The 25877-nt window shown below is 48.9% G+C and overlaps 1 protein-coding gene across 4 annotated transcripts in view; it reads left to right on the top strand.

The window, feature by feature from the left end:
- nuf (rab11 family-interacting protein nuf) overlaps positions 1 to 25877 on the top strand; it is a 191129-nt gene that overhangs the window by 118680 nt on the left and 46572 nt on the right. For 3 of the 4 annotated variants that reach the window (XM_084604249.1, XM_084604248.1, XM_084604250.1), the window contains one exon: positions 3051 to 3094. In XM_084604249.1, the coding sequence (XP_084460375.1) occupies positions 3051 to 3094 (44 nt within the window). Of the gene's footprint in view, positions 1 to 3050; positions 3095 to 11329; positions 11690 to 25877 lie in introns of those variants that run through there. The other variant, XM_084604251.1, reaches the window with a different exon arrangement.

The following is a 25877-nucleotide window of genomic DNA, read 5'->3' as shown; positions in this document are numbered from 1 at the left end:
ACGTCACCGAAGATGGCGAGAAACGCCGGCAGCGGGTGCCAGGTATAGATGGCGCCAACACGATTAGCCTGCGCCGTGGCACTGAAACCCATCAATACCGCGCATACGGATCGCTACAGAATGGTACGCGACGTCTCTGTGGGCGCGGTGTTTGGAGCAGTAGTCAAAGCAAAATACGGCGGAAGTTTTTAGATACTTGCTCCAATTATTCGAAAGTATTAGGAATTTTGGATAGCGTTTTCTTTGCGTTTTTAATATGAACACTCATAGTTTAATTCCCTCGATTTTAATATATGTTTATATATGTCGAAGATGATTAACACTTCGTTTATTCCTTGTCGACGTTTCGACCGGGGTCCGGTCTTTCTCAAGACTGTGGTTACATTGCTTGAGTTTGAGCAACGTAACCACAGTCTTGAGAAAGACCGGACCCCGGTCGAAACGTCGACGAGGAATAAATGAAGTGTTAATCATCTTCGCTATTTATTTCCTCTGCAGCCAAGAACTTCTTTTTCGCAAGTATATATATATACTTATATAATGTGTGCGTGTGTCCAGATAAGAACAGTAATCGAGGTCCCATGACAATTTTTTGTTTGCAATGGAATTTTTATATTTCGTGGGCAGACTTCTCGACACAAAGGAACGAACCTTAGTTTTGCAGGGACCGGCTTACGGTTATCCATGTTTTAATTGCGTGCCAGATATTTGAATCAGAATGCCGGAGACTTGGACCAGACAGGAGACGTAATTTTTCCGAGTTGTAGACGAATCAGATACCCGCATACCCATTTATTTTTCTCGGTAATGTGCCCTTTGAAAACAGTTGTTGAATTTTTTATGTACCTACGGGGCTTTCAGCCAGTTTCTCCTTGAAAAAACGGCTGAGCTCTCATAATATAAAACAGCAGTGTCCTTGCCGTTTTGATTTTTGTGCAGGCCATTATACATCGCGGATGAATTTTTAGGCACTGTGGGCTTAGAAATTTTTTCTCATTGTATGATGACCCCCCCCCCCCCCCCTCCCCCTTTTCTTAAAAGAAAAAAAAAACAGCGACCATTGGTTCTGGCCGTGAATGTTGGTATTCCACCAGACATAGCTCAATTAACACCGCAGCACAGGTATGGTGATCGCTTGTCGGTTCCGCTGACATATTACATAATTTCGGACGTTGGCGGAGAACGACGCGGCCATCTTCAAGCCGTGCCTCGACGCGTAACACCGGTGCGAGGGTTCACTGATAAAGGCCGCGTGATGGTGCCTTAGTCTCCTACACGGCAGGTAATACAGCGCCGCCGCTTCTCTCCTGTCGCCTCTTTACCCAAGATATTCTTTAATGGGCGGGTATCGGACTGTTTGTATCGCTCTCTCCTGTAGAAGACAGCTTCTTCTCCGGCATGAAGCAATCGCTTCAACGTGAGCCGCAGTGAATAGCCTTTTTATGTGCAGGGTAATAACGAAGTGAAAGTAGCTGCAATATGCCTGCCAGCAGCGCGACGTGTCGTTGATATGATTATTGACTGTCCTTTCGGATGCTGTGTACTGATAAGATTTCGTGCTTATCCGTAACGTCTTTCGAGTCCGTGTGATGACACGTCTCGTCACCTGGACGCTGTTACTTCTCGGCAGATGGCGCCGAAGTTTTGGGGGAATTAAAAAATGCCTAAGATGCAGTAGCTGCTTGTTATTACGCATCGTGGACGTTTGAGAAGTCACGGGCCCATAGAGTTTCTTACTCTTACCTAGAGGGAAAGCTGTGCTGCCGTCTATGGGCGTTTACATGGAGTTTCCAGACGGCCAGTTCAGCCACCATGGGCGCTCAAGGCATCATGGGCCGGAGAGCTACCGAGTGCAGAACTACAACTTTTGGCCAAAACTAATGCAAAGATAAACGTTGTTCTACCATAAATAATGTCCTAAGATTGAATATTGTGACTGTAAATTGCAAAAAGAGAGAGAAACAGAATGTCAGTGTGAGATTTATCCAATATAAGCGACGGCTCTTTCTCCTATTGGCTTAGTTTTGAGCAGCACAAATACCAATATTTCGCACTTAATAGGCAAACTTTAAAAGGAAAAAAATGTTATGAAAATATTTATCGTTGTGCAATCACTTAAGAAAGTTTTTAGTGGCATTTCGGGAAACAGAAACCATTTATTGGCGACGTCTGCTTTTGCGCCTTCGCTACTATGGCTTTCGCGGTCTATGTAAGCACCTTCAAATGATGATGATGACGAAAAAGAAACATCGCAGTAAGGCCACTCCACGTACCCGAGAAAGACCGACTGTCCCGCAACAAGTAGCACACCGGCCCATGATTCTTAGCGCGCCCATGGTGGCTGAAGTGCAGCGCCCTCAGCTTTCCCTCTAGTTAGTGTAAGGAACTCTATGCATGGGCCAAGTGTAGCGACGCAGAGTCTCTTCGTTACTGTGGCAGGACGTAGTGCATGCTACTCCCGTACTACGAATGAAGAGAATGCCGGAGTTGTACATCGGTGATGAATACGCGATTATTTTCTTATGACTGGCCGTAAAACCTGAAACGTTGGACAGGCCAGAGGAAAACGTGCGCGGTCTTTTTTCTTTCTTTTATTTATTTTTTTTGTTAACCCACTGCCGAGCTGCCTGTTGAGGCTCCCAGTCCGAAAAAACTACAGAAAATTTTCTGATGTTACGACAGAATTTCTGTGCGGTTTTTGACGGGAAACCTGTTGTGGCAACAGAACGATCTGTTGTAACATCAGAAATTTCTGTAGTTACAACAGAAAAGTGCAACAGAACTACAGGCAACAGAAATATACTACAGAAAAACTACAGAATTACAGAAAAGTACTACAGAACTACAGAAAAATCTGATGGTTACGACAGAACTACAGGATATTTTGTCGTGTTTTTGACACAGTTCTGTAGTTTTTTTCGACAATCTCGGATACATTGTGGAATGACTTGCTAATTCGCACTAAAGGGTTCCATTGCTGCAAAGGCGCCTCTCACGGATCGTGAACTAACTTTTTACGTGCCTCTCTCTCTCTCCGATTGCATGTGCAGAGGTGGACGGCATCCCCCGGACCAACGGATTCTACTGCTCAGACGTGAGTGTTGAACGCTTTCTTTTTGCTGTGTACGTGCTGTCACGATTGTCCCCTGCATGTCTCGCTACGAAATAACGGATTAGGAGGCGTGTGAACTAAAGACGTGCGGCGATTTGACACCGCCTCCGCTGCCGTATGTATAAGTCTGCACTACTTGGAGTCCAGTCGCTGATATATCTTAGCCACATGCATGATGTTCCACGGTTCACAAACACGCCAAGTGAGGTGCAAGTATTCTTATATGCATTCATTCTAATCGGACAACGGGAGTCGACGTCGGAGAGCCTGAGCATAGGCATGCAGACGTAACAAAACCGCAGGCCTGATTTTGTCTGACCGGTGGTTGCGACTCGCCCTTCGCGTCACTGCGTGCTCATCACACGTATGCATTCACCTGCCGCTCAGTAGGCAGATCGTGTAGTTCTTGACCAAAGTAGATCTTTGGTTATACTCTGTGTAAGGGCGATGTCTTGCGAACTGATATTCCTTTTATCCACGAGCCGCGTCAGACTGGAACGACCTATCTCACTCCGTCGCTGTTATCACCTGCCCATCATCATTCAACGCCAACATTGAAATGTGTATATCATGTGAAAATCTCTGAAAAGAGTAACATTCGATGTTTATTTACCCCACCCCTTATGTAATACCCCGAAAGGGGCCTTTAAGGTTAATAAATGAAATGATATCGCTTGGCCGTGGCGGCGTACCAAGAAATGTCAACTGTTAATATGATCATTCCTAGAAATGGTCACAGACGGTATAATATGTTGGGAATGCAACTCCAGGTACTGATTGGAGCTGTGTGACGTCACGAGGCCCCGTAACATGGCAGAGGTTGCCAACTTGGGCTTCTTATTTTAGATGGGTGGTAGGTATGAAAGTGAAACCTTTCAGGACCCTGGGGCCCCGAGTAACACATGTGCTATTCTTAGGCTGGGTTAAGGCGACATCGAAGTCTGCTGACGTCACGTAACTGGGTATAGCCTGCTGACTGCTTGCTAATGAATATGTGCGAGATAATAGGGGCACGAATTGCGGGAGTATAGTGATAGGCGATTGGCAAAGTGCTTGTACGGAAACCAAGATCCGCAACGGAAGCCGTAGGCCGGACCAATTAGAGGCTTTTAGCAGAACGGAGACGTATATACTGACTGACGTATATACCAGCTTACCGGACCCTTGCTGTATACGCAGGCGCAGTAACCGCGATTGCCCCCACCAGTGTCAACACGCGTGTGCAGGAGGCTTCCGGTAAACCGGTATACGTCTACGTTATAGTGAGTCTCCGCGGCAAGCCAAATCGCGCTGCTAATGCTGTCGCAATTATAGTACCCTTAAAGTGGGGTGAGACTTTGAAAGTGAGTTTCAAAATGTGGATGTGCAGCTGCAGCAATAGAAGGAACGCTAAAGATAGACGCAACTTGTATTAGCGTTAACAATTAGTTTGAAAAATTCTATAGTATTTCTAATTTCCTTCTTTTTTTTTTTACTTTTGTCGCTGCATGAAAATTGTCACCGATGACTGGTCTTCTTATACTTAAAAAAAAAAAAAAGTAGAAACTCACGCAGTTCTAGTTATGTAAATGCCACTAATTTACACAGTACTTCACTAGAAAAAGATGCAAAAACCTCCAATAATACGACAATAAAGTCTGAAAATATTTTTATCAATTTTACTGTTACTGTTCAGAAATTGCCTGGGCTGTAGTATTTTGAAGTGGCAGCATTTCTATACCCTTTCTTGTTTCATTCTTTCCTGTTTCGCTTGAGATCTCAGCTTGAACTGGCATTTTCGGACCCAGCGGTTCTCTATAGATGTTAGCGTTGACACACACAGAGGTAGCTCCAAAATGTTTCAGCAGCGTTGGTCGTCCTACATTTCCATCATTAAAACATGCAATTGCATCATCGGCAGCTGTCTCAACTGTCTTGAGACTGACAAATGTGGGTAGTTGGACAGCACAGGTGAATAGCATCAAAGCTTTACGCGCAGCCATAAAAAAACATTAGCTTCAAAACAAAAGAGCAACAGGAGGAGCCCTAGTGGCTTAAAAATGTACAACCCACAAGAGTAAATTCCAAGCCGAAACCGGGGTCTGATAAAAAAAAAAAAATTCAGAACATTGACTTTCTGCAAGTATCCGAAGCGAAGAGACCACGTCGAGTCCTCAACGTGTCCAATAAAAATGACAAGAAAAAAATTACGAGGGACTTTAGCGACTAAAGTAGTGAAAGACGAAAGCCTTAGTGCCGCATTCTGCTACTCAACTGGTACTAATCAATCGTTAAGTAGCTAATTATTTACTTACCAAAATCAGTCATTCATTAGCTAATTAATGAATTGCATACTTAGGTATTATTTATTAATTAGTCAATAATTAGTAATTGATCATTGATTGTCATATGACCAGGCATGCATTCGCGCATACTGTGGTGGTGCTCTGTGATTGGTCGATACCACTATGACGTCATCCCACCTCGGCCAATCATACCGCCGACAAATCGAGACACATTTTGTCCATGACAGCATGAGCCATTAAAGGCTTCCGGCTTAAATCTTTGGAACCGCGGATACCCAGTGGAACATATTTTCTGAAAGATAAAGAATTCTTTATCAGGTGATTGCAAAATCTCAAAATAGATTTTTTTTTTAATCGAGCGGAATTCACCACACCTTAAGGGTTGAACAGAAATGTTGCTACATTTTTTTTTTATTTCTCGCTATTCCGAGTTCGTACGGATAAGCGGCATGCGTATAAACCCCGAAACCAGGAGTGCAAATCATCGCACTCCAATTAGAGCGACACCCGGACAACTTCATTTTTGTTTGTTGGTAAAAAATAAATTCTGTGGCTTTCTGATCACAACTGCCTGACAAAAAAAAAAAGAAAGAAATCTCATTTACTGCAGAGAAAATTGCATCTTAAAATGTTCCCAACGACTCCATTGAAACTCTTGACTTAAAACACCGAATACTCCTTGTTCACTCCCTGGCGCTGGACGACGGTGTAAGCTTCGGATACGTGCGCGGCATAAACTTTTAATGCTTTTTTCTAGCTCGCTTTAAAAAAACAAAAAACAAAAAAAACGAAGAGCGCATTATATAGTGACGGAAAATATTTTGTTTACGTGTGTCGGACCTCCTTGGCTGCCATTTGTCGAGACAGACGATGCCGATGCACGCCCTCTCACGAGAGCCGCGGCAATACGTTGAGTTGCAGAATTGCGTTGTAGTGTCGGTGATGTTGCATCACTGCCGACGTCTCAGCGGCAGGGGCAGGTCAGATTAAAGGTTTTCATCTGACCATGCAACCTATACTCGATCACTGTGCCTGACAGTTCGAGGCGATAGTCGACGAGAAATATAGGGCGGTAGCCAAAAAGCGCTTGGTATATTTGACGCTGGAGATGGCTGGAACAGTGCAAGTCCACGATTGTAGCCAGTCGTCCGTCGGCTTGAAAACAGAAGGCAGTTCTTCCTGACCACAATAAGTATAGAGCATCAGGAGGTTAGCTTCCGTGATTTTTCATTGTTGGCTATAAATGAGGTTGTCCGCGTCAGCATGCAATTGCCAGCCTATGTTTTGCAGAGCTGTCGCTCGGCTCCTCCTACATAGTAATCACGCCATGACGAATGGGTATCCACGACAGTTGATGCGCTCGGAGCGGCATGTATGTTTTCGTCGTCTGTAGAAGTTTCGCAAAGCGCGGGATGTCTGCTGGCGGAGCAAGAGCCGCAATATTGACGTCTCTCTAGAGTATGAAGGTTTACCTACGTACTCTTCCCGGGCCTTCTCGACGGCCGGACACCCACGAATTCGTAAAACCATGCGTGGGATCTTCCGTCTTTTTCGGAATTGATATTTCAGCATTTCTGATACGTATCGACAGGGGGAAATATCATCTCATCCAACGTTGTTCTTATCCAAAATTGACCGAGCAACGTGGTTTTTTAGCTATGTAGCCGAGCAACTTGTAGGCATCGACCGAGGGCCTTGGGACATCGCCGAGCAGCTTCGCTCCAGCCCAGTGGTACTTGCGAGCGGGCTATGTTGGCTATACGACTCCGACGACCTCCGGCGCTGTATGTTTATACACAAAAACAATACACACAAGAGAATTAAACCAAGACGCATCATCTGTGTTAACGTCTTGGTTTAATTCTCTTGTGTGTATTATTTTTGTGTATAACCATGCAGCACCGGAGTCGCCCCAGCCCTTCCCGCCCAGACCCGATCAACTACTACCGCCCAGCCCCCAGCCCGGATCTGAAGACAAGGATAACAGACAGATGAACCAGACCCGAGACGAAGGACCCAAAGGAACCGGACATGTACACGCAACCCCCGCCCAGCCGCTCGTTGCGACCTCGAGCCATCGGTCCCATGGGGTCTGGTGGCGGATGGTTGAACAGCTCCAGGGGAGGCGGATCACCCAAGCGTCATCGTGTTCATCGTCATCGTGGTGGCAAGCGCATCATTCTCTTCTATCCTTTCTTGAACATCTACACCATCACGTCACCATTGACTTCAACGAAACGATCGCTCGGTGGACGCGGGAAGTGTTGCGAAGAAGATCGGCAGTGGCGCTAGGCCAGACATAAAATCATCGTTGATCCTGTCACCATGTTGTGCCATCTCTTTGCTCGTCACCACGTAACAGTATGTATAGTATGCCCCTGGGGGTCTCGATTGTCTTCGAAAGGGCTACCCAAACGCAGGGGAAGACCAACTAAGCAGGCCGCCCTGGCTGCTGATGGGGCGAACACCACCAGTGTCAAGATGAACACGTGGGCGACCCGCACGCAGCGCATCCGCTTGCAAGACGCGCCACGAGACGAAAGTTCGTTCCTTCGTGTGCTTCGTTTTATTTTGGAGTCATAGGTACGTGCATATACAGGGAAGAAGGAAACTGATAAGCTTTATTTTGAATCATGGCAGATTATCTTCCTAGTAGAGTGGAGTTGCCTTACCCCAGGCCTCCCTGCTGGAGTGCCTAACGAATGACATTCAGGCATTCAACTTTCATCGTTCATTCAGCTCTTTTTACCCCTGGGACAGCGTGCGTCTACCGTCGACTTGCGGTCGTCCAGCGTGCCGTGTCCCGCTTGGCTCAAATGAATAAGCGCGCGTCAACCTCCTCCTCCATCTTCCTTTGCGTGCATGTCCCAATGGGCTGCTGTCAACGACATCCTGAGAGGGGGTGCGATGGCTCCAGGGTTGTTGAACCCTGCTGCGCGCGTACAGCAGCTGCTAGGGCCGCTCCGTGCTTCCCTCCTCGTCTTTTGCTACCCCTTCGGAGACACTGCATAGTACCTCCCCTCTCCCTCTCTGCAGTCTTCCCTCTGATTGACCCCTTCTCACCCACAGCCCGTTCGATTGTGCCGCTTGAAGTCTCGCAGCGCTGAGGCTCTGGAGAGAGAAAGAGAGGGCTTCCATTGTTTCCGATCGAAGTCGGGCTCCTTCCCCTCTTTTCTTGTCTATTATCTCCTCCTCTCAGCTACAGTAGCGCGTCCCGTCAGCTGTGACGGCCGGCGCGCCTTCGAACGGCGACATCGGGACCAGCGCCCGACGCCGCTTGGGTTCCGGAAGAATGTCTTACGTCACTGCGAGTGGCAAGATGTTGGTAAACACTGTCGGCCGAAGCGGAGGTCGCCACTGTTTCGCAACTTTCACCCTCCTTCTCCTCAGCCGGGTCTTCGGAAGCACACTAACCTCATATACTACCTCACGCGCAGACCTTATGAGCGACCTGAAAGGCCTTACGAGTTTAACGTTGAGAGAAATTGATCTTGGAGCCAAATACTGGCAGGTTTCCTCAACTTTGATTAAGTGGCCTCCCGCGCCAGTTCGTCCTCTTTGCCTTCCCAGTGTCTGCTTTAATCTGTACGCGGAGAAACATTTTTTTTTTTTAACCGCCGTTTTTATTAGCTTCCGACCTCCCCGCGCATAAATGAAGTGCTTGCCTTGCCTTCGCGCAGTCCGCGTGCCGTCATTGATGAATCACCCTGCTTGCTAAGTGGTTGTTCTATATTTTTACTTGCGAAAAGCATGCTAGCAGCAATTAACAAAACTTTGCACATTCGTCGTTTTTGTGTGATCGTCTCTCAGGAACCACCCCTTACTACGTTGCTTGTCTGAGGTGACCATTTATTTCCGGAATGTTACCGCCTTTGTGTCTGCTGTGCCTGCATGGGTTCATTTTTGCGACAGAAGTTGGCAGGGCGTCTGCGGCTCTGCGTTTGGGTCGAAGATCCGACCGCTGCTTTGATTTTCGGGGGTTAAAAAATAATAAAAAAAAAAAACAAATATGCGAAGTGGTTATTAAAGATTCAGTGAATTGTAGACTATCCGGCTGCCAGTACTGTCTTCGCAATGGTGTTAGTTTTGAATGTGGTCCAGGGGTAGCACTGGGGGAACTGAAGCGAATATTGCATTTCAATCGCCCGATTTGCCCGGGTTAGGTCCCTCGAGCCACTGGAAGATTAAGAGGCCTGTGTCTCATTTCTTTCTCTCTCTCTCTGCGCACAGTACAATATCACCATGCAGTTATCGCCGGCGGAACACTGGACGAGCTAGTTACGGTACACAATGAGGACAGAAAACAGACAAAAAAAGAACGCGCGCGTGTGGACAGAGAACGTCACACAAGCGCTCGTATTAGCTCGCTGCCTATTTCTGTGCTTTATTTTTTTTTTTTAACATAGCTAATTTAGTTCGGTGCCGAGCACTCCTCAGCACTGCCAGTTTCGTTCACTAGCGCCCATTGTGGATAAGCGTAAAGATGAATCCCTTGACATTTACGTATGAGTTGGCCGTCTCGTTAGACAGAAAAGATGGTGGAAGAAACAATCAGCCGCGTCATCTCGATCTCCGTGATTCTTTTTATTTTTCCTGCTTCCTTTTCTCTAATCTCGACACTCGTTAACTTCGGCGGACTATCATTTCGTTGGTGTAAAAAAAAAATGAAATTTTCGATTGCTGGGCGAAATCATGGAATATTTAGAGAGAGAGGGGGGGGGGAGGCTACACCGGGACCGGTCATCGATCGGAACTCATCTGTTTTTGTTATTTTTATCCGCGCACATCCAGTTCACCCAGCACCTGCACGTTCCACGCGCTGGTTTGTTTTTTTTCCAACAAACCTCCAACACCTCTCTGCTCCGAGAAAATTCGTTTTTTTTTTTTCTGCACTACTGGGCGAGACTATATTTGGTGGCGAAAGGGGAGAGGGGGGGGGGGGGGGGTGAGCTATAGATTCGGCACGAGAGGCGCCTAGGCTCTTGTTACTGCATTTACGCCTGAACGTATATCGACGTTACCGCACTTAACAAAATGGTCCTTCATCGTTTTGTTATTCGTCTGACGTGTCCTGCTTTGTCGCAGTGCTTTCGATCTGTTTAGCGGACAGAGGGGAATTGCTTTCGTCTTGAAATCCCGCGAGCGCGTTCAGAGCTGTTGGGTCCGTCTAGTTGCACAACTAACCATTAGGTACGTGTGCATCAGAGAACGTCTATCTTATTCGGCCGGAATTCGAGGGGTTTACGGACTGTTCCAGCTACCGTGGTCGATAACGCAAAAGTTATTTTTATTTACAAGTCGTAAAATTCGAGATTATTGGTAAGCGCACGACCGCCTGGCTCCAAAATCGATGAAAAAAATTCAATAACAAATCCGTAATTATATCTGAGACATGCATTGAGAAGCAACAAACACGGATACATACACCGCTTTTCAGAAGATAACGATGATATATGGCGGTAGCTTTCATGGGCTCCCTCCAGATAGCGCCACTGTCCGTAAGCCTCCAGAGTGGCCCCTGAAACTAGTCACGTGGTATAATTTCGCCTCTGGGTGCTTTTCAGTGCACGCTAATCGCGTTAAATCAAGCCGAGCCGCCAGCCTCTTTCATGTGACGTTTGTACGCCCAGTCTTCGATTTGCTCGGCTTCCATGCACTTTCGATGTGGACCGCTAAGTGGTTTTGTCGCTACTCGTACCTTTTCTTTTCTTTTAGTAAGGGGAGGATATTCGGAGCGTCGCGCCGAAGGTATTTCCATCAAAGCAGTCGGTGTAGTTTTCAGCTGTGCGCGTCGTCTGCTTGCCGGCGCGCGCGGCGCTTAGCAGACGACGACGCTCCGCGCGTGACGTACTCCCGCCACGTGACCTACCTGGCAGCTTTTCTCTTTTCTCGACGGTGGCGCCACGCCGCGTGGTCGGCGCGTACCTGCCGCTGCTGCTCGTTGGCTTGCTCTGAGTCGGCGGCTCGCGTGTTGTGCTGCCGTTGACGCTTGCTCAAGTTTGTTGGGTCCGTGTGGTTGTCGTCGTCGTCTCTGCGTCGGAAAGGCATGCAGTGGTAGCTCACCAACGAACAAGCCACCGAGCCTCGCCTTCCGCATTTCGTTTGTGCTTTTGTGTGTTCTTCGGCGATTGTGTTTCGACTGATTGAAAAGGAGACGTCATGCCAGTGCCGTTGCGTTGACTTCGCTGTCGTCCAGCGAGGTACTACAAACTGAGGCGGTGTCAGCTCTTCGAAGAACGGCGGGAGTACGAAGTTGCACGTGGAGCCGTTGATGAAGGAGAAATCTTCCAAGGTAAACCAGCCGTGTGCACCCATTTTTCTGCGCCGATTTCCGGCTGTGAGTTCTCGCTTCGACGCGCGTAGGCGCTTCAATTCGCGGAATTTCTTTTAGATGGAGCGGAGTATTGTGGTTTATGCGAATGACGTTGCCGACGGTTTCTTGCAATGGGGGAAGCGTTGTCGGCCCCAGAACCTCTTCTGCGCAGCTGTTTTGTGTGGCTTTCTGCAACAGGCGCGCTTTCGTGAGCTCATTGTCAAGCATTCCAGGGAGCTCTGAGGCTCATTGGAAGCCTGTTCTGGTGTCATTAAGGAGCGATAATTCAATGTTAGTACTCAGAAACCTTGGTTCATAGCAGAACCAAATAGTACGGACGAGTCCGGTCATGCGACCCAGAATTGGTGTTATCGTGGCACTTTACGGTCGGGCATGCCGCCAGAGATCAACTAGTGGCGATTATCCTCCGCGAGAGCCATTATCTAGCGTGTTTCCTGTGTGATAAATACCGAAAAGCTACTGCCAGTGTGATTCAGTAGCAATATAGCAGGGACACGAAGTCGCGGCGTTTGATAAGAAATAATCGGTGCGTGCCGAAGTGTCAGCCGTACCCAATCTTCCCTTTGTGTTGTCGCATTGTTCCCAGCCTTAGCCGTGACGCGTTCCGGTCGACCCAATTAATGAAGCTGGCTAATGAAACGCGGTAGGCTGCTCGGAAAGATACGGCATGCTAAATTTGCACAACGTGTGAACTGTGACGAGCTGACTCCTGCCCCCGAAAGCGCTAGTTAGTCTCTCCTGATTTGTCTGGAAAACCGGCGCTAAGTGATTGGTGTTTTGAGTGTCCAAAAGCAGACGTAATCCTGAGGCCATCGCCAGCTCCACTGCGTTGTTCGAAGGACGATGGCCTATCCACTCTGCTGCCCTGAGATAGCCGCGATCCGCCCACCCGAATATCTCTTGCAGAGTGTTACGCGTTTAACGCATCTTGGAATGTGCATCGCTACCACGAATGACATTGGCTATCCGCTTCCGCATCACGTGATCTACTCGTTTATTTACCAGTTGTGCATTTCAGGCTCGGTAGCGCGTTGTGTATAACGGGAATTGTATGTTGATAACAAACACAAAACATGCAATGGCGACTTGACAGGAGAAGATGCCTATGCGAGGCCAGGAGTCATGTTTTTCGCCATTCGCTTGGCAAGCACTTTAATGTATACCTGGTTTCATACACTGTCACGCACGATGTGCTAATTCCCATCAGCGTGAAATTATTTCAGATCGTCCCGTGTCTGTTTCAGGCTCTCTTTGGCCTTGTATACTTTTGCGCGAGTACACCATCGATCATCTTTGCAGCAATTGACATTAAACAAAATGCACATTGTTCGTATAACAGTAGTTGTATAATCCTTACTATTATTATTTGTTGCCTAAGCCTAATTCTAGCAAATCTAACAAACGCACAAAAGGAAATCAGCGCTCGCAAGTTTGTTCAGCGATCGCCGAAAGGATTTCCGCTAATCAGCATCCTCTTATTTGAATAATCGGGGCTTAGATATGGAAGCGATATCGTGGGAAAAATCATCCCAGCGCTTGATCGCTCTAGATAATGTGGATCATGTCCACTCCCCGATATCACCTATATCTCTGTAAGAACTAGCGTTTTTTCTCTAACCGGATTCACTTCCTCGTCTTGACGCTTTACCCCTATCATTTTCCTCACGACGTGCTCTAATAGTTTGTCTCTGGACTGCCGTTGCTGTGCTTCGGCGTCTGTTTTTTCTTCGTCATCCACGTGAGTCAACGTTACCTTAACGCAGCGTTCGCCCGACAGCTGCGGTGTCCATTCCCCCTCCCTCCCCCCTCAACAACGCTTCGTGGCTGACCACTTCACTAACCATCTAGGCCCGCATACGTGTGTGTGGAAACCAGTTGCGAAGGTTTCTGGAGAGCTTTTTCTCCTCTTCGAATCTCTTGCGCGTCTGTGCTGTCCCTGTCGTGCCGGTTTCGTGCGCTCTGCTTGCTCCATTCCCCGGTCGTCCGGCTCGGCTCGTCATGCGGCCATCCAAATGGTGCGAAACGACCTATGCCGACCCCAAGTGTGCAGCGTTCTCGAAAGTGTCCCCCCCCCCCCGCCCCCTTTTTTTTTTTGTTTAATTACGATCACTTGCGATGTATTTCTCTATTTCAGTCAAGTTATCACTTTTAGGCCCCAGATGACCATGCGCCAACGAATACTGTCAACTTACTTTCGAGGAATGCAGGGTGCAGTAGTGTCTTCTTTCGCTCATGTTGTATTACTGCTGCGGAGAATTAAACAATGCCAGATTGTTTGGACGCGTACAGGTTTGCCAAACTCTAGAAAGGGGCCGAGGAAGATGTTTATGTTTCCACTCAACATATCATTACCGGGACTGTAAGGTAATCGCTCTTTCGGCACAGTTTTGCGTGTTGACATTTTCGTCCGATGGGCCAGTGGGAGTTAATTTTCAAGCAACGGCTTTTTGGAAGCTGAATCAAGCATCTACGGTCCGTGTAGGAAGCATCGAATGCGCCGGTGAGAGAGGGTTGGCCCTGAGTATTTAGGATTTTCAGGCCCATCTTACCTGTACTCGCTTATGGGGCTGAAAAGTGGAGGGGGACGAGAAGGGCTCTATTTATGTTGAGGACAACACAGAGGGCTGTGTAAATAATTATGGTAGGTATAACGTTAAGAGATGGGAAGCTGGTAGAGTTGGTCAGATAAATAACTAGTTAATGATATTCTAGTCGAAATCAAGAAAAAATGGGCAGGGCATGTGGTGCGAGTAGAGGATAACCGTTGGTCACTTAAGTAACAAATCGGATTCCAAGGAAAGGAAAGCGTAGCAGGGGGCGGCAGAAAGTTAGGTTGGTGGATAAGATGAAGAATGCGTCAATTTGATGCTGCTAGCACAGGAAATGTTTAATTGGAGGATTATGGGAGAGGCCTTCGCCCTGCAGTGGGTAGTCCGGCTGATGATTATTATGATTTAGGACTTTTGCGAAGATGTTTCCTCACTTCTGTATTGGTCAGAGTGAGATCGATGTGTACATGAAAGGTGGCTTGCCGCCTTGACTGATTGTAGTCCCCTGAGACGCCATTTTTAGTTGCCATTGCAAGGAAATATCTTTTTTTTTCGTCTGAGCAGTATTTTCATGCCTTAAATATACGACTTGTCAATTTTCCAGCGCGTAATTTCATGCAGGCATGTGCAAAATTTCTTGCTAAGCGTGAGAATCGATGGCAGTAGCAGCGTTGAAACGCCGCGATTTTCTGAAGTGAATACCCGCAGGATTGTGGCTATTTGTTTCCAAAGTCCGCATTATGTTTGAAATTGGGGAGGAAAAGAATGACATCACTACTCGCTGCAAAAAATGTCTGCATAAAAAAATTGCGGACAGCGTGCTCCGTGTCCCCCGATCGCAATATACTGTTTGCAGCGTTCGCTGTAAGGCAAAAAAAAAAAAAAAAAAAAAAAAAAAAAAAAAAAAAAAAAAAAAAAAATCCTATTTGCGACTTGAAGGATACGAAATTCACATGAAACAAACAGATCGCTCTTAAGTGCCGTTAGAAAAAGCCGCAATTTCGCTTTGCACACTATTGTGTAGGTGTAAGAAAGGTTAATCTTACACCTATACTTGCTTTAATCTGCTTGCAAGGGCGGGAGATTGCCTTTGCGTGCAGTGTGGCGCGCAGCTGTTGCGAGCTCGCCTGGCAGTTATTGTGTCTAGAGGCCATTGTGTTGAGTGCGCGGCTGCAATCGCCAGGCGCGGATGATTCAGCCTTGCTTTGGTGGTCAGAATCATTTCGCGCGGCGATTAAGGCAAAACAATCATCCGGGCGTACCTGCCCGTGCGGTTCCCCCATCTAACAGGGCGACCTCGTCAGCGTGTTACGATGACTGAATCCACGTCGTTCTTAGGCGACCACAAAGTATCCTTGTAGGTAGCTCCAGCTCTTCGTATCTGGAACTTCGGAAATGCGAAAGGTACTTTAAAACTGCGAGTTTGGTTGCCCCCGCTTGGGGCGAAGTGATTGCGACCGGAGCCCTAACTGTTCACTGCCAAGGCATGGGTGTATCTGTCGGAGTCATGCCGCCACGTACTCCCGTACCGCGGGAAAAACTGGGACCTACTACACCGGCGCCAAGTACCCTGATGGGGCTGGGACAGGTAGATCACCGCCGCTTGCGGCGGGGGCTAGCCTGCCCCTGAATTTTTATCTGTTGTAGGCCGTCATTGCACCCGCCACTGCTTCTGTGGTGGACGACGGCTGTTGTTGCGGCGCGCGTCTCTCTCTACCTCTTTTATTTCATATTTCTCTTCTGTCTGCACAAAGCAGCGGAGGTGGCTCAGCTACAGAGCCAGTAGCAGGCCCGTGCGTTTTCTTTTCCTTCTTCCTACAGCCACAACAACTCCTCGTTTGCTTCCGATAGAGCGGTTGCCGCCATACCTGCTCCATCTGTAATGTTGAGTTTCCACTCTCCGGGTTTCATACATAGACCAATAGAAAGTATATCAAGCTTGGTACTCTGTTTTGGAAAAAAGAAATGTCAAAATGCTGCCGTGTGGTGTCGTCATGGGGCGAAGTGCTGTTGCTGCCCATCCTCCTTTCTGTTCCTCCTCCTCCTGTTTGCGCGAGCGTCGTTCTGCGTATCGGGGGCGGTCTTCTTGGCGTCTCTGGCATCAGCAGCGGCCAACAGCGCCGGGCTGCCTTGAGGTCCCCTCTCTCGGCCCGTCTTTTTGGCGCGGTTCGACGGCCTCGCGGCAACGGCGATCCTGCCACTGCCGATGGACGGCTCGCCGGCGGCCCAGTTTCTGGCTTGGCGTCGTCGGAGGCAGGCTCTTCTTGGCCGTCTTGGCGTCCTTCCTTCTCCCAGCTTGTACGCTCTGACCGACTTGTTTGGCGCCAGGGGAAAGGGTTGGCGAGGGAATCGTTTCATTCGACGTCGAATGCGCATATCGTGGGGCTGGCTGGGCGCTCGCTGTGGATCTAGCTGCGGGCAGATGAAGGTCGCTTTGCATTTGTGGGCTAGCTCCGGCGACCTTGGCGAAGTATTTGAAGTGCTCGCCGGGGTGGTGGCGTCTCAGAAAAAGAGGTCTGAAGACTGATAATCGCATTACAAACGTCGGAGAAAGTAGCGTTGCTCCAGTTGGGGAACGGGCTCGAGACTGGCCCTATTAGCAAGCGCAAAAGGGCTGAAGAAAGAGAGCGATTAACTTGAGGTTGAAGGTAGGTGTAGAGCAGTGCTAGGTGCGACCCACTATGGATGCGTTCACAGGCGGGAAGGCCAGAAGCGCGCCAAGGACAAATACACGGAGCGGACATCCGTCGTTCACGGGTCCATCGAACTCGCTCTGACCAGCGCATTCGTAATAGTATTCATGATGTGGAACATGCACTCTGCAGTGTGGTATGAACGAGCCATTCATTGTACGTCATAGTCCTAACTGCGCCCACACCGGCAGGCATATACCTCTGCTGTATCACTTCGGTGAATCTCCGTCTATACCAGCGGATGCCGCGACATCCCGGAGTCGGCTTTATTCCTTCTCCCACGGTGCTTCCACTCTCGGAATCTATTCCGCTACTCTCGAGGACCATCTCCTACCGTTCCTTCGCACCGCATGTCCTGGTCAGTGACGATTTCTCCGCGCTTTCAGCCGCAAAGTTCGCTCATCGTTTATTTATTTATTTATTTTTTAATATCCCGCTGCAGATTGTCGTACTGCACCGGAGCCGTCGGGTCCACAGCCAGCTTTGCCGCACTATGCGATCGATAGCTAGTGATTCGTTCGGTCACGATTTCTCCCGGCCGTTCCCCTCTCCACTTTCCTCCTTTTGTTTCATCGACTGTCTCGCTTGTACAATGTCACGGGACGCTTCGCTAAAGCGTCGTCGGTAGTACGGAGTATCCCTGCAGCTAGCGAACGCGGTCATGAGTCATAACCGAGTGTTCCGCGACCTTCGGAAAGATTTCCCCTAGCGCTCTCAGCCGCGAGGAAGTTGTTCCGCTCTCTTGGTTTTGCGCATTGCTCGCTGGCGTGGAGGCGAAACGGAGAGGCATCCGTGTGCTGTGTGATATCAGTGTGCCCGTTAAAGATCTCCAAGTGGTCGAAATTTCTCGGAGCCCTCCACTACGGCTTCTCTTTCCACTTTCACCCCCGTCTCTATCCCTTCCCTTACGGCGCGGTTCACGTGTCCACAGAACAGATGTGACAGATACTGCGCCTTTCTCTTTCTGTGAACCAATTATTATTATGGCACGCGTGGAATCGAGTGTGAACAAAAGTCGAGCAGCGGAGCCTACGCATAGAAGCTTGCTTGTGGCTGAATTATATGCGCCCGCGAATACCTGAGTGAAAATTACTTAAGCCATCTTAAATTGGTTCACATATCAGCTGGCAAAAACATTGCTGAAATGTTTACGATAACTCTCTTAATTTCCTGGTGCCTCTGTAAAGGCGAGCTCCTTAAACTATTGTTGCGTATATTGATTCGCGCGATACGCGTTATGATCGTAATCTTTATAAACTGTTTCCACTCCCTTTCATGCCAGCTATTAAAAAATGACGCGCATTTCGATTGTCATAATGTTGCATTCGTAACTAAAGCGCTCGCTGACTTGGAATGCACCCCAATCTTTTCCCTCCGTTGGACGACCGTTATAACGCGCGTCGATATCATGAATTTAGTTAAATCTTCCGCGCCGGCTGTGCACTGAAATATTACTGTAGTGCGGGATATTGTATTTTCGAAAAAGGAAGACAATGCACACGGCGCCTGTCAAACAGCGCTCCGCGGCTGTGAAACCTCTCCGCGTACTAAACGTTCGAAAAACGTTGAGAATAGTGGGCCGTCGTAGTTATTCTTCGGCTGAGATCGCTCTGGTTTCACGACCGTGTCGACATGATGCGCCGGCACGGCACGGCAGAGAATAGCCTCACTCGCCGGCTGTTATCTACACGGCCTCGTTTGAAGAAGCGGCCGGTACTGTTCGAGGGCTTGTCCCAATTCCCTACGCGTGCACGGACTTCCGAGTACCCCGATTTCGGCGCTGCAATCAGCATTGGAAGCGTGTTCGATGTCTACCTGGTAAAAAGTGGGCAGCTTAAAGAGGCGGAATGGCTTATTTTTGTACGCACGCGCAAGGCGCACAATCTCTTCGCTTGGCCAGCTGTCCGTATCTCCACTCTGCGTAGTCTCAATTGAAGCTCAATGCTTTGTTGCACTCGCTAGTTCTTCGCTCTGAAAAGTCGAGCGGGGCTTTTTTTTTTTTTTTTTTTTTTAACGAGATTTTTTTCTTCGCACCTGCGTGTAATCGTTGTTAACCTCTCCCGCAGTATTTGCGTCTCACTTTCATGGCATCCGTGGGCGCCTTTGCTTCGTGGGTGAGATGAGATGGGTATGGTTCCTACGGCTTAGTTAAAGCGATGGTTTATATCCATGCACGGTGGTCTTTCACATGATGTGGCATAAGACTGTGTGCTGATGCGTATGTGTAGGATAATAGCGGCAGAAATTAAGGGATTAGTGATTAATGGGTTAGTGTTTAAGGAATTAGTGCGATAGCAAAATTCACGCACGTGAACGAGGGCCCGTAAGGGCAGCCGATATACGTGAGCCGCTAACGCTTTTGCATCGTACAAAGGTGCTGCTCATAAGTGTGCGTCCCACTGTTTATGCACAGTGCACGCAAGCCGTCTCATTGCTGTGTCTCCCCTGATGGAGCTGGGGCAGGTGGGTCGCCGCCGCTTGCGGTGCGGGCTAGCCTACCACCAAATTTTTATCTGTTGTAGGCCGTCATTGCACCCGCCACCGCTTCGGTGGTAAACGACGGCTGTTGCTGCGGCTCGCCTTTCTCTCCCTCTCCCTTTTCTTTCTTCTCTATTTTCTTTTCTGTCTGCACGAGGCAGTGGAGGTGGCTCAGCTACAGAGCCAGTAGTAGGCCCGTGCATTTTCTTTTCCTTATTCTTACAGCCACAACAACTGCAGTCAGTGGGTCCCCGCGGACCAGACGGGTTGCCAGTGATCACATTCGAATTCATATTTGTTACGTGTTCTTCGCATCCAAAAACTTCACATATAACACGTATGCACTATATACCCCTTATAACTTACCCGCCCTCCTAATGTGGTACATGTTGCGCGTTTGTTGTGTATGCACAGAGGATAGCGAATATTTTAAATTCTAGTCTGACCACTGATGAAACGTCCCCGTCCCATGGTCTTCATTGGCTGCTGCTGGATACTTCGCGGTGCAACTACACGGGACCTTATCCTGCACGCCACATCGTAGCCCACCTCCTTCGTTCTTCGGTTGTCTCCGCAGCGGAGGATTGCCTTCTCGGTGTGGTCTCTTTTACGGCCGGGTGGCTGCGGTAAAGATAGGGCGCGTTTTCCCAATTCACCTGCGGCAGATGGCAGGTCAACGGCGTGAACTCGTTGCGTGTAGTTATACTCTGCTCGCTGTGACTACCGCGGAAGTGGGTTGTATATGTATATGAGCCCCGGCTGCATACAAGAGAAGTACACAGCGGCTTTGTTTTGAATGTACGGCTGTCCCGCAGTGCTCCCGTTTACGCCTGCACCTGGACGTCGCGAGCACAGATATGGTGTTTCAACCGGAGGGCAGGGGAGTGAACTATATCTGTGCCTCCTAGGAGTGCGTTTGCGAGATAGTGGCATTTATAACACGGAGGACAGAGAGGTCAACCGGAGAAGCTTATCTGATCCGCTGGTATGGCTTGCGCAAGGGAATTTGACTAGAGGTAGTGTGCTGGCGAGAGCAAGTCCGCAAACTGGATTAGGACATCACGTTCTAATCCAGTTTTGCGGACTTGCTCAGCTTGACGCATATTTACCTGCGCACACAGGTTAGCTCGCGCGTCTCCAGCGCAGAGCCTTGCTCAGCGCGGAGCTTTGCAACAGTTGTAAATTAATTCTATTTCTCTCTCTCTCCTCCTTTCTGAAACCTAGCTGTTCTGACATCGTCGCCTGGCCGCAGTGAGTCATTTGCCGCGACTTCGTTGGCGTGGAGCTTTGGACAGCTGAAGCGGGAGGAGACGGAGGAATCCTCGCAGTCTCCACCGCATGCCGGGGGAATGTCGCGCGCTTTTTCAGTTACTGCAGCTTCTGTGTGCGTCATCCGACGCTACGGCTTTGCGCGTCACAGGCGCGACACGGAAGGCACGACGCGACGACTCTCTCGTTTCCCGCTCTGCCGCTACAACAGCTGCCGCCTCTGAGAATCCCTGGTGCGCGCAGGAAGGACGTTGCGCGTTGTCGAGCGGTCGCCTTGCCTGGCACGGGACGTGACGCGAAGCTCTTTTGGCAGGCATTTGCGTTGGGCATTCGTCCTCGACTTCCCCTTCTTGCGTGCGCATCCCTTTTGTGCGCCAGTCGTCAGTTTGCGCGCATGCGTCGTATTCGTTGGTCGTTTTCACCTGATCTCCGTTTACGTCGCTTCCGAGACGAATTTGCCAACTTGAGACGAAGATAGTGTGTCTCTTGAGCCCATTTAGAGAGTACTTTGCGGCCGGAAACGTGTGCGTGAGAAGTCGATTAGTTTCCCCATTCCATGTGTCATAACTCCAGTTAGGGAGCGGGCTTGGATAGGTGAAATTCCGCCTGTCCATTTGATTAACCGACGGCTTCGGAAGGCGTGCGCGCTCACTATGCAGCAGCATCGGGGAGTCGGGGACGTGACTTTCGTGCGCGGTGGCCGATATTCAAAACTTGCATTCATGATCCGAGAAATGTCGACGTTTTTTGACAGTGCCGAGCGCCGGCAAAACCTCGAAGACGCCGTGGGAAAATGTCGCAAGCACGCTTGTGGCGCTCCGTGTGCTCTCAAGAGGAAACGCGAGAAGAGCAGTTAGGGGCATTGCATGTGCTTCACTTAGGCTTCCAGAGACGCCGCAATGGAGCGTCGTCTATCATACGTGCTGCTCCGTCCCGTAGGCGACTGGTGCTGTCGCGGGTGAATTCTGCGTCACTTCCGCCCACTTCCGGTCTTCGTTCTCTTGCGCGCGTAGGATATTCGCCCCCTTGAGCCTCTTCGCATGCTGTTGTCGCTCTGCTGGCTCGAGAAACAGCGGGCAACCGACACCGTGCGTCGTGCTTGTTTCTGCGGGGGTCTTTGCACCGCAGAACCGCGGGGGCAGCTGTCTTTTCTTCTTTCGTACTTCGTTTTCCTGCACTCGTTTTTTTTTTTTTTTGCCACATCTGGAAAGCGAAAATGGGTGACGCGACTGCATTACGGGGCAGTAATTTAGGTAGATCAGGGAATAGCAGCCAGGTTTCCTGGCCATGGGGATGGGCGCAGGAGTCTCACCCTCTGTCATTCTTTCGTTTCTGGCTCCATTTTGGTTGCGCGTCATCTCGTCAATGCAGTGTGCCCTACTCTGCAACAGTAAACTTCCACCCGGGTGACAGATGTTTTCCGACGGAGTGGGGGCGTTTCGTATGCGTACCTAAGTAAACGTCACGTGTTGAAAGCCTTTGGGTATAGTACTTCCCTTCTTTCAGATAACCGGCCGACACTGTAAGGCAGCCGCTCAATAAGAGCTGCTTCCAGGCGGAAAACAAAATATAGGTAGCTAAAAGTACGTCTTACTTTCTCAGGACTGCACATGAAGAGTGAATGGAACAAGCAAAACTATCGGGGACACTTAAGCCCCACCAATAATGGCATCGGTAAAAATTTTTGTTTTTAATTGATACTGGTAACTCTCGCTTGAGGGTCGATACAGGGAGAGAGAGACTAAACTTTAATTGTTTAACGGGATAGCGTGGGTGGCTTCCTCAGTCCAGGATACCATTGGCCTGGGCTGTCTCCCGGGCCCTGGTGAGCAGGCTGCGCTGCTCAGAGACCCGTGTGCGCCAGCTCTGCCTCACACTCCGCTTTGCTGAGTGCTTGAGTTTTGTATGTATCTAATTGCTCTTTGCAGTTTCCATATCATGTGAAGGATGTCCGAGACTGCACCGCATGCAGTGCATGTGCCATTTTTGAATTTTTCGGGCCAGATTTTGTGGTACTTTGCTAGGTTTGGGAATGTCCTAGCCTGTATGTTCCTCCAGGCTACTGCCTCCTGCCTGCTGAGGACTTTGTGTGGCTCTGCGTATCGTTTTCTTTCTAATTTGAAGTATTGTATTAGTTTCCCGTATGTGAGAGGGGTTAAATGCTCTGGGGCAGCTGGCGCAGGTGCCCGGAAAGTATGCGTATACAACGCAGTGCACAACAGATTAATAACGTTAAATTTAACGCACCCGACACAAAATATCAATGGAGCGTTCGAATTTGTGTACATCTGTTTGCTCAACAACCCCTTCTAGCAAATCATTCTACCATTCAATCACGCCAGGAAAGAGAGTTGCGAAAAATATCAACACGTGTGTCATGAGGCTTGATTGATCTAGTGCGATTTGTTCTCGCGCTTCGTTTTCCCGGGGAGTGAATGTATCTGCTGTTTCTTATCGTTAAATGCTCTTGAAGTATCTGAAATAAAAGCTTCGATCTGGATTTTTGCCTTAGAATTTCAAGTAACTCGAGTTCACATGTATTTAGTATTTCCGTCACTGAGCCCATTTTTCAGTACCTTGACAAAATAAAACGAGCGGCCATTCTTTGAATATAATCCAGTTTATCTTTCAAAGCTCTTTTTTTTTTTTTTTTGGGGGGGGGGGGGGGGCGTACTCCAAGGACGGTCGTATGAACGTTTTGTAGGCTATTAATTTGCCATCTTTTGTAGCATACCCTAATTTCTTTCTCGGAAAGTAAAGGGCAAAGCTAACGGCTCTCGTTTTCGGGCTTCCCTTGCTGTTGCTTTGTCGCGTACTTGTAGCTTCTGCCCCCTTAATTAATAGTAGCTTAGTTCGTGTCTCTAATATATCACGCATTTAATAATTCTTTAGTTCCCACGCTGCCCGCCGCGGTGGCGCAGTGGTTAGGGGGTTCTACTGCTGTTCCCAAGTATGCGGGAGCAAATCGCGGCCGCGGCGGCTGCTTTTCGATGGGGGCGAAAAGCAAGGCATTCGTGTGCTGTGCGATGTCAGTGCAGGTTAAGGAACCCCAGGTGGTCGAAATTTCCGGAGCCTTCCATACGGCGTCTGCCCCGCCGGGGTGGCGCAGTGGTTACGGCGCTCGACTACTGTTCCCAAGGGTGCGGGATCGAATCCCGGCCTCGGCGGCCGCTTTTCGATGGAGGCGAAAAGCAAGGCGCCCGTGTGTGTGCTGTGCGATGTCAGTGCACGTTAAGGAACCCCATGTGGTCGAAATTTCCGGAGACCTCCACTACGGCGTCTCTCATAGCCTGAGTCGCTTTGGGACGTTAAACCCCACAAACCAAACCAAACCAATCTGTACAGCGTCTCTCATCGCCCGAGTCTCTTCGGAACGTCAAACTCCATGAATCAAATTAAGCTGCCACGTGTATCCAGCCACCGGTCGTGACAACCCGACATTGATCTAAAGAGCCTGCGCAACCCGAGTTGGCTGCTCTTCGCTACTTTGTGATATCATGCGGTCACGTGACGTCACATAACCGGCTGGCCATTTAATTAATGCACGGACTACCCATCTGCCAGAGCCATTGCCCGTGGTTGTTCGCTCGTAACACCGATAACGCCGTTATTTTCTGCCCAACGAGGGCTTTAACAATACATCGCGTTAAAAAAGGAAAAGATGACAGTGCGAAGCTTCTATATTTTGCGCGGTCAGCCAGCACTTGCAAGTTGCGACGACCTGTGCTCCAAAAGGGGTTGGCCAATCCCGTTGATACCTGTTCTCCGTCAGTTATATCGCAACAATCGGGTCACATATTTCATTTCTCCGCAGTATATACAGCTCGTGCCGGTCTCGACATCTGTGAGGCTCGCGTCGCTCCTTCCTGCATTTTGAAGCGTAGAAAAACGAAACAAACTGCGAATTGTTGCGACCGAATTGTTTCCATCGTGCGATTGTTTCCCCACTTTCGTTTTACCAGCATGCACCTGCCTTCCTCATCGTGCCTTTTGGATGACGGCGCGGCCAGGTGACGATAACCCTTCTCGATTCTTCGCGCGCATGTGTTGGAACATCTGTTTTCCCAAAAGCGGCAGACACTTGTCTGGTTTTAAATTGCCTTTCTGCTGCTGCCGTAAGTTTTGGCATACAGTCCGCGAGGCTTATTATATACCAAAGAAAGAAAAGTGCGTTTTGCTGGAATTTCCACAGCCTTTGTACAGTCCGCGCCCTGTACTACATGATATCACCCTGCGCATTCCGTGCTGTAATATAGTACGTTGAGAAATAAAATTATTGTGCAACTCCTCAATCGGTAGTTAAATTGTTGCCTTGTTGCCCCCTCGTGCCTGGTCGGAACACTAATCGAACATGAAACTCTTTCGGAGCGTTCGTGACTGATGCTGACACGTGTGCGCGCGCTCCGTAGACGGCCATCGTCATCAAATCTTTGTGGCGCTAACATCCGGGGGCTTGATTTCAGTATATTGGCGCAGTGGGCGCACATTCTTTCCCGTATTACAATTTAGGCCCCTGAGACGTGATGGCTCTGTAGTTAGAGCGCTCGACTGCCGATTCCGAAGACACGTGCTCAATCTTGCCAGTGATGGCAACGTTTCGGTGAGCCGTTCCACTTTAAAGCGCTCCACTAGGAGTCCTTCATAGCCATAGTCGCTTGGCGCGGTAAACATTAATCAATCAATACACCAATCAAATCTGGAGAAATTTTAGTTTGCAGTAATGTAACCATTATTTCGCGTATTAGACGTGCCTTGCCGGTTAAGTTTTTTCTGGCAAGGAGTATATTTATCGTGCGAGCGAATGCAATCGCGTGCAGGGAAGAGAAGTCTCCGCACTAACTCGTGTATTGATTCCCTTTTGATTGAGTTCCCAGCTGTTTAATGAGCAACCTTTTGCTATATAGAATCAGATTACTCCGTACTTATTTTGGCTGTCAAGACCATAACCCCTGCCTCAAATAATATCTTTAAATAAGCCCCCCCCCCCCCCCCCCCCCATTCATTCTGACTTCCTTCTTTCTCCCTTTAGCTCTTGCTGCCGGACAATGGACGTTACGCAAATCCATGATCGAAAATTTTCGAGTGCTCACCACTTAAGCGCCTGTTTTTTTTTATTTTCCTTGTTTCACTCCCTCCTTCGCCACTTCCTTTACAGTG

Source organism: Amblyomma maculatum, chromosome 5 (genome assembly GCF_055883805.1).
Source record: "Amblyomma maculatum isolate TAMU_Amacu chromosome 5, ASM5588380v1, whole genome shotgun sequence".
Classification (NCBI taxonomy): domain Eukaryota; kingdom Metazoa; phylum Arthropoda; class Arachnida; order Ixodida; family Ixodidae; genus Amblyomma; species Amblyomma maculatum.
Note: the sequence above shows the minus strand (reverse complement) of the source record. Positions and strands in the feature narration are given on the sequence as shown.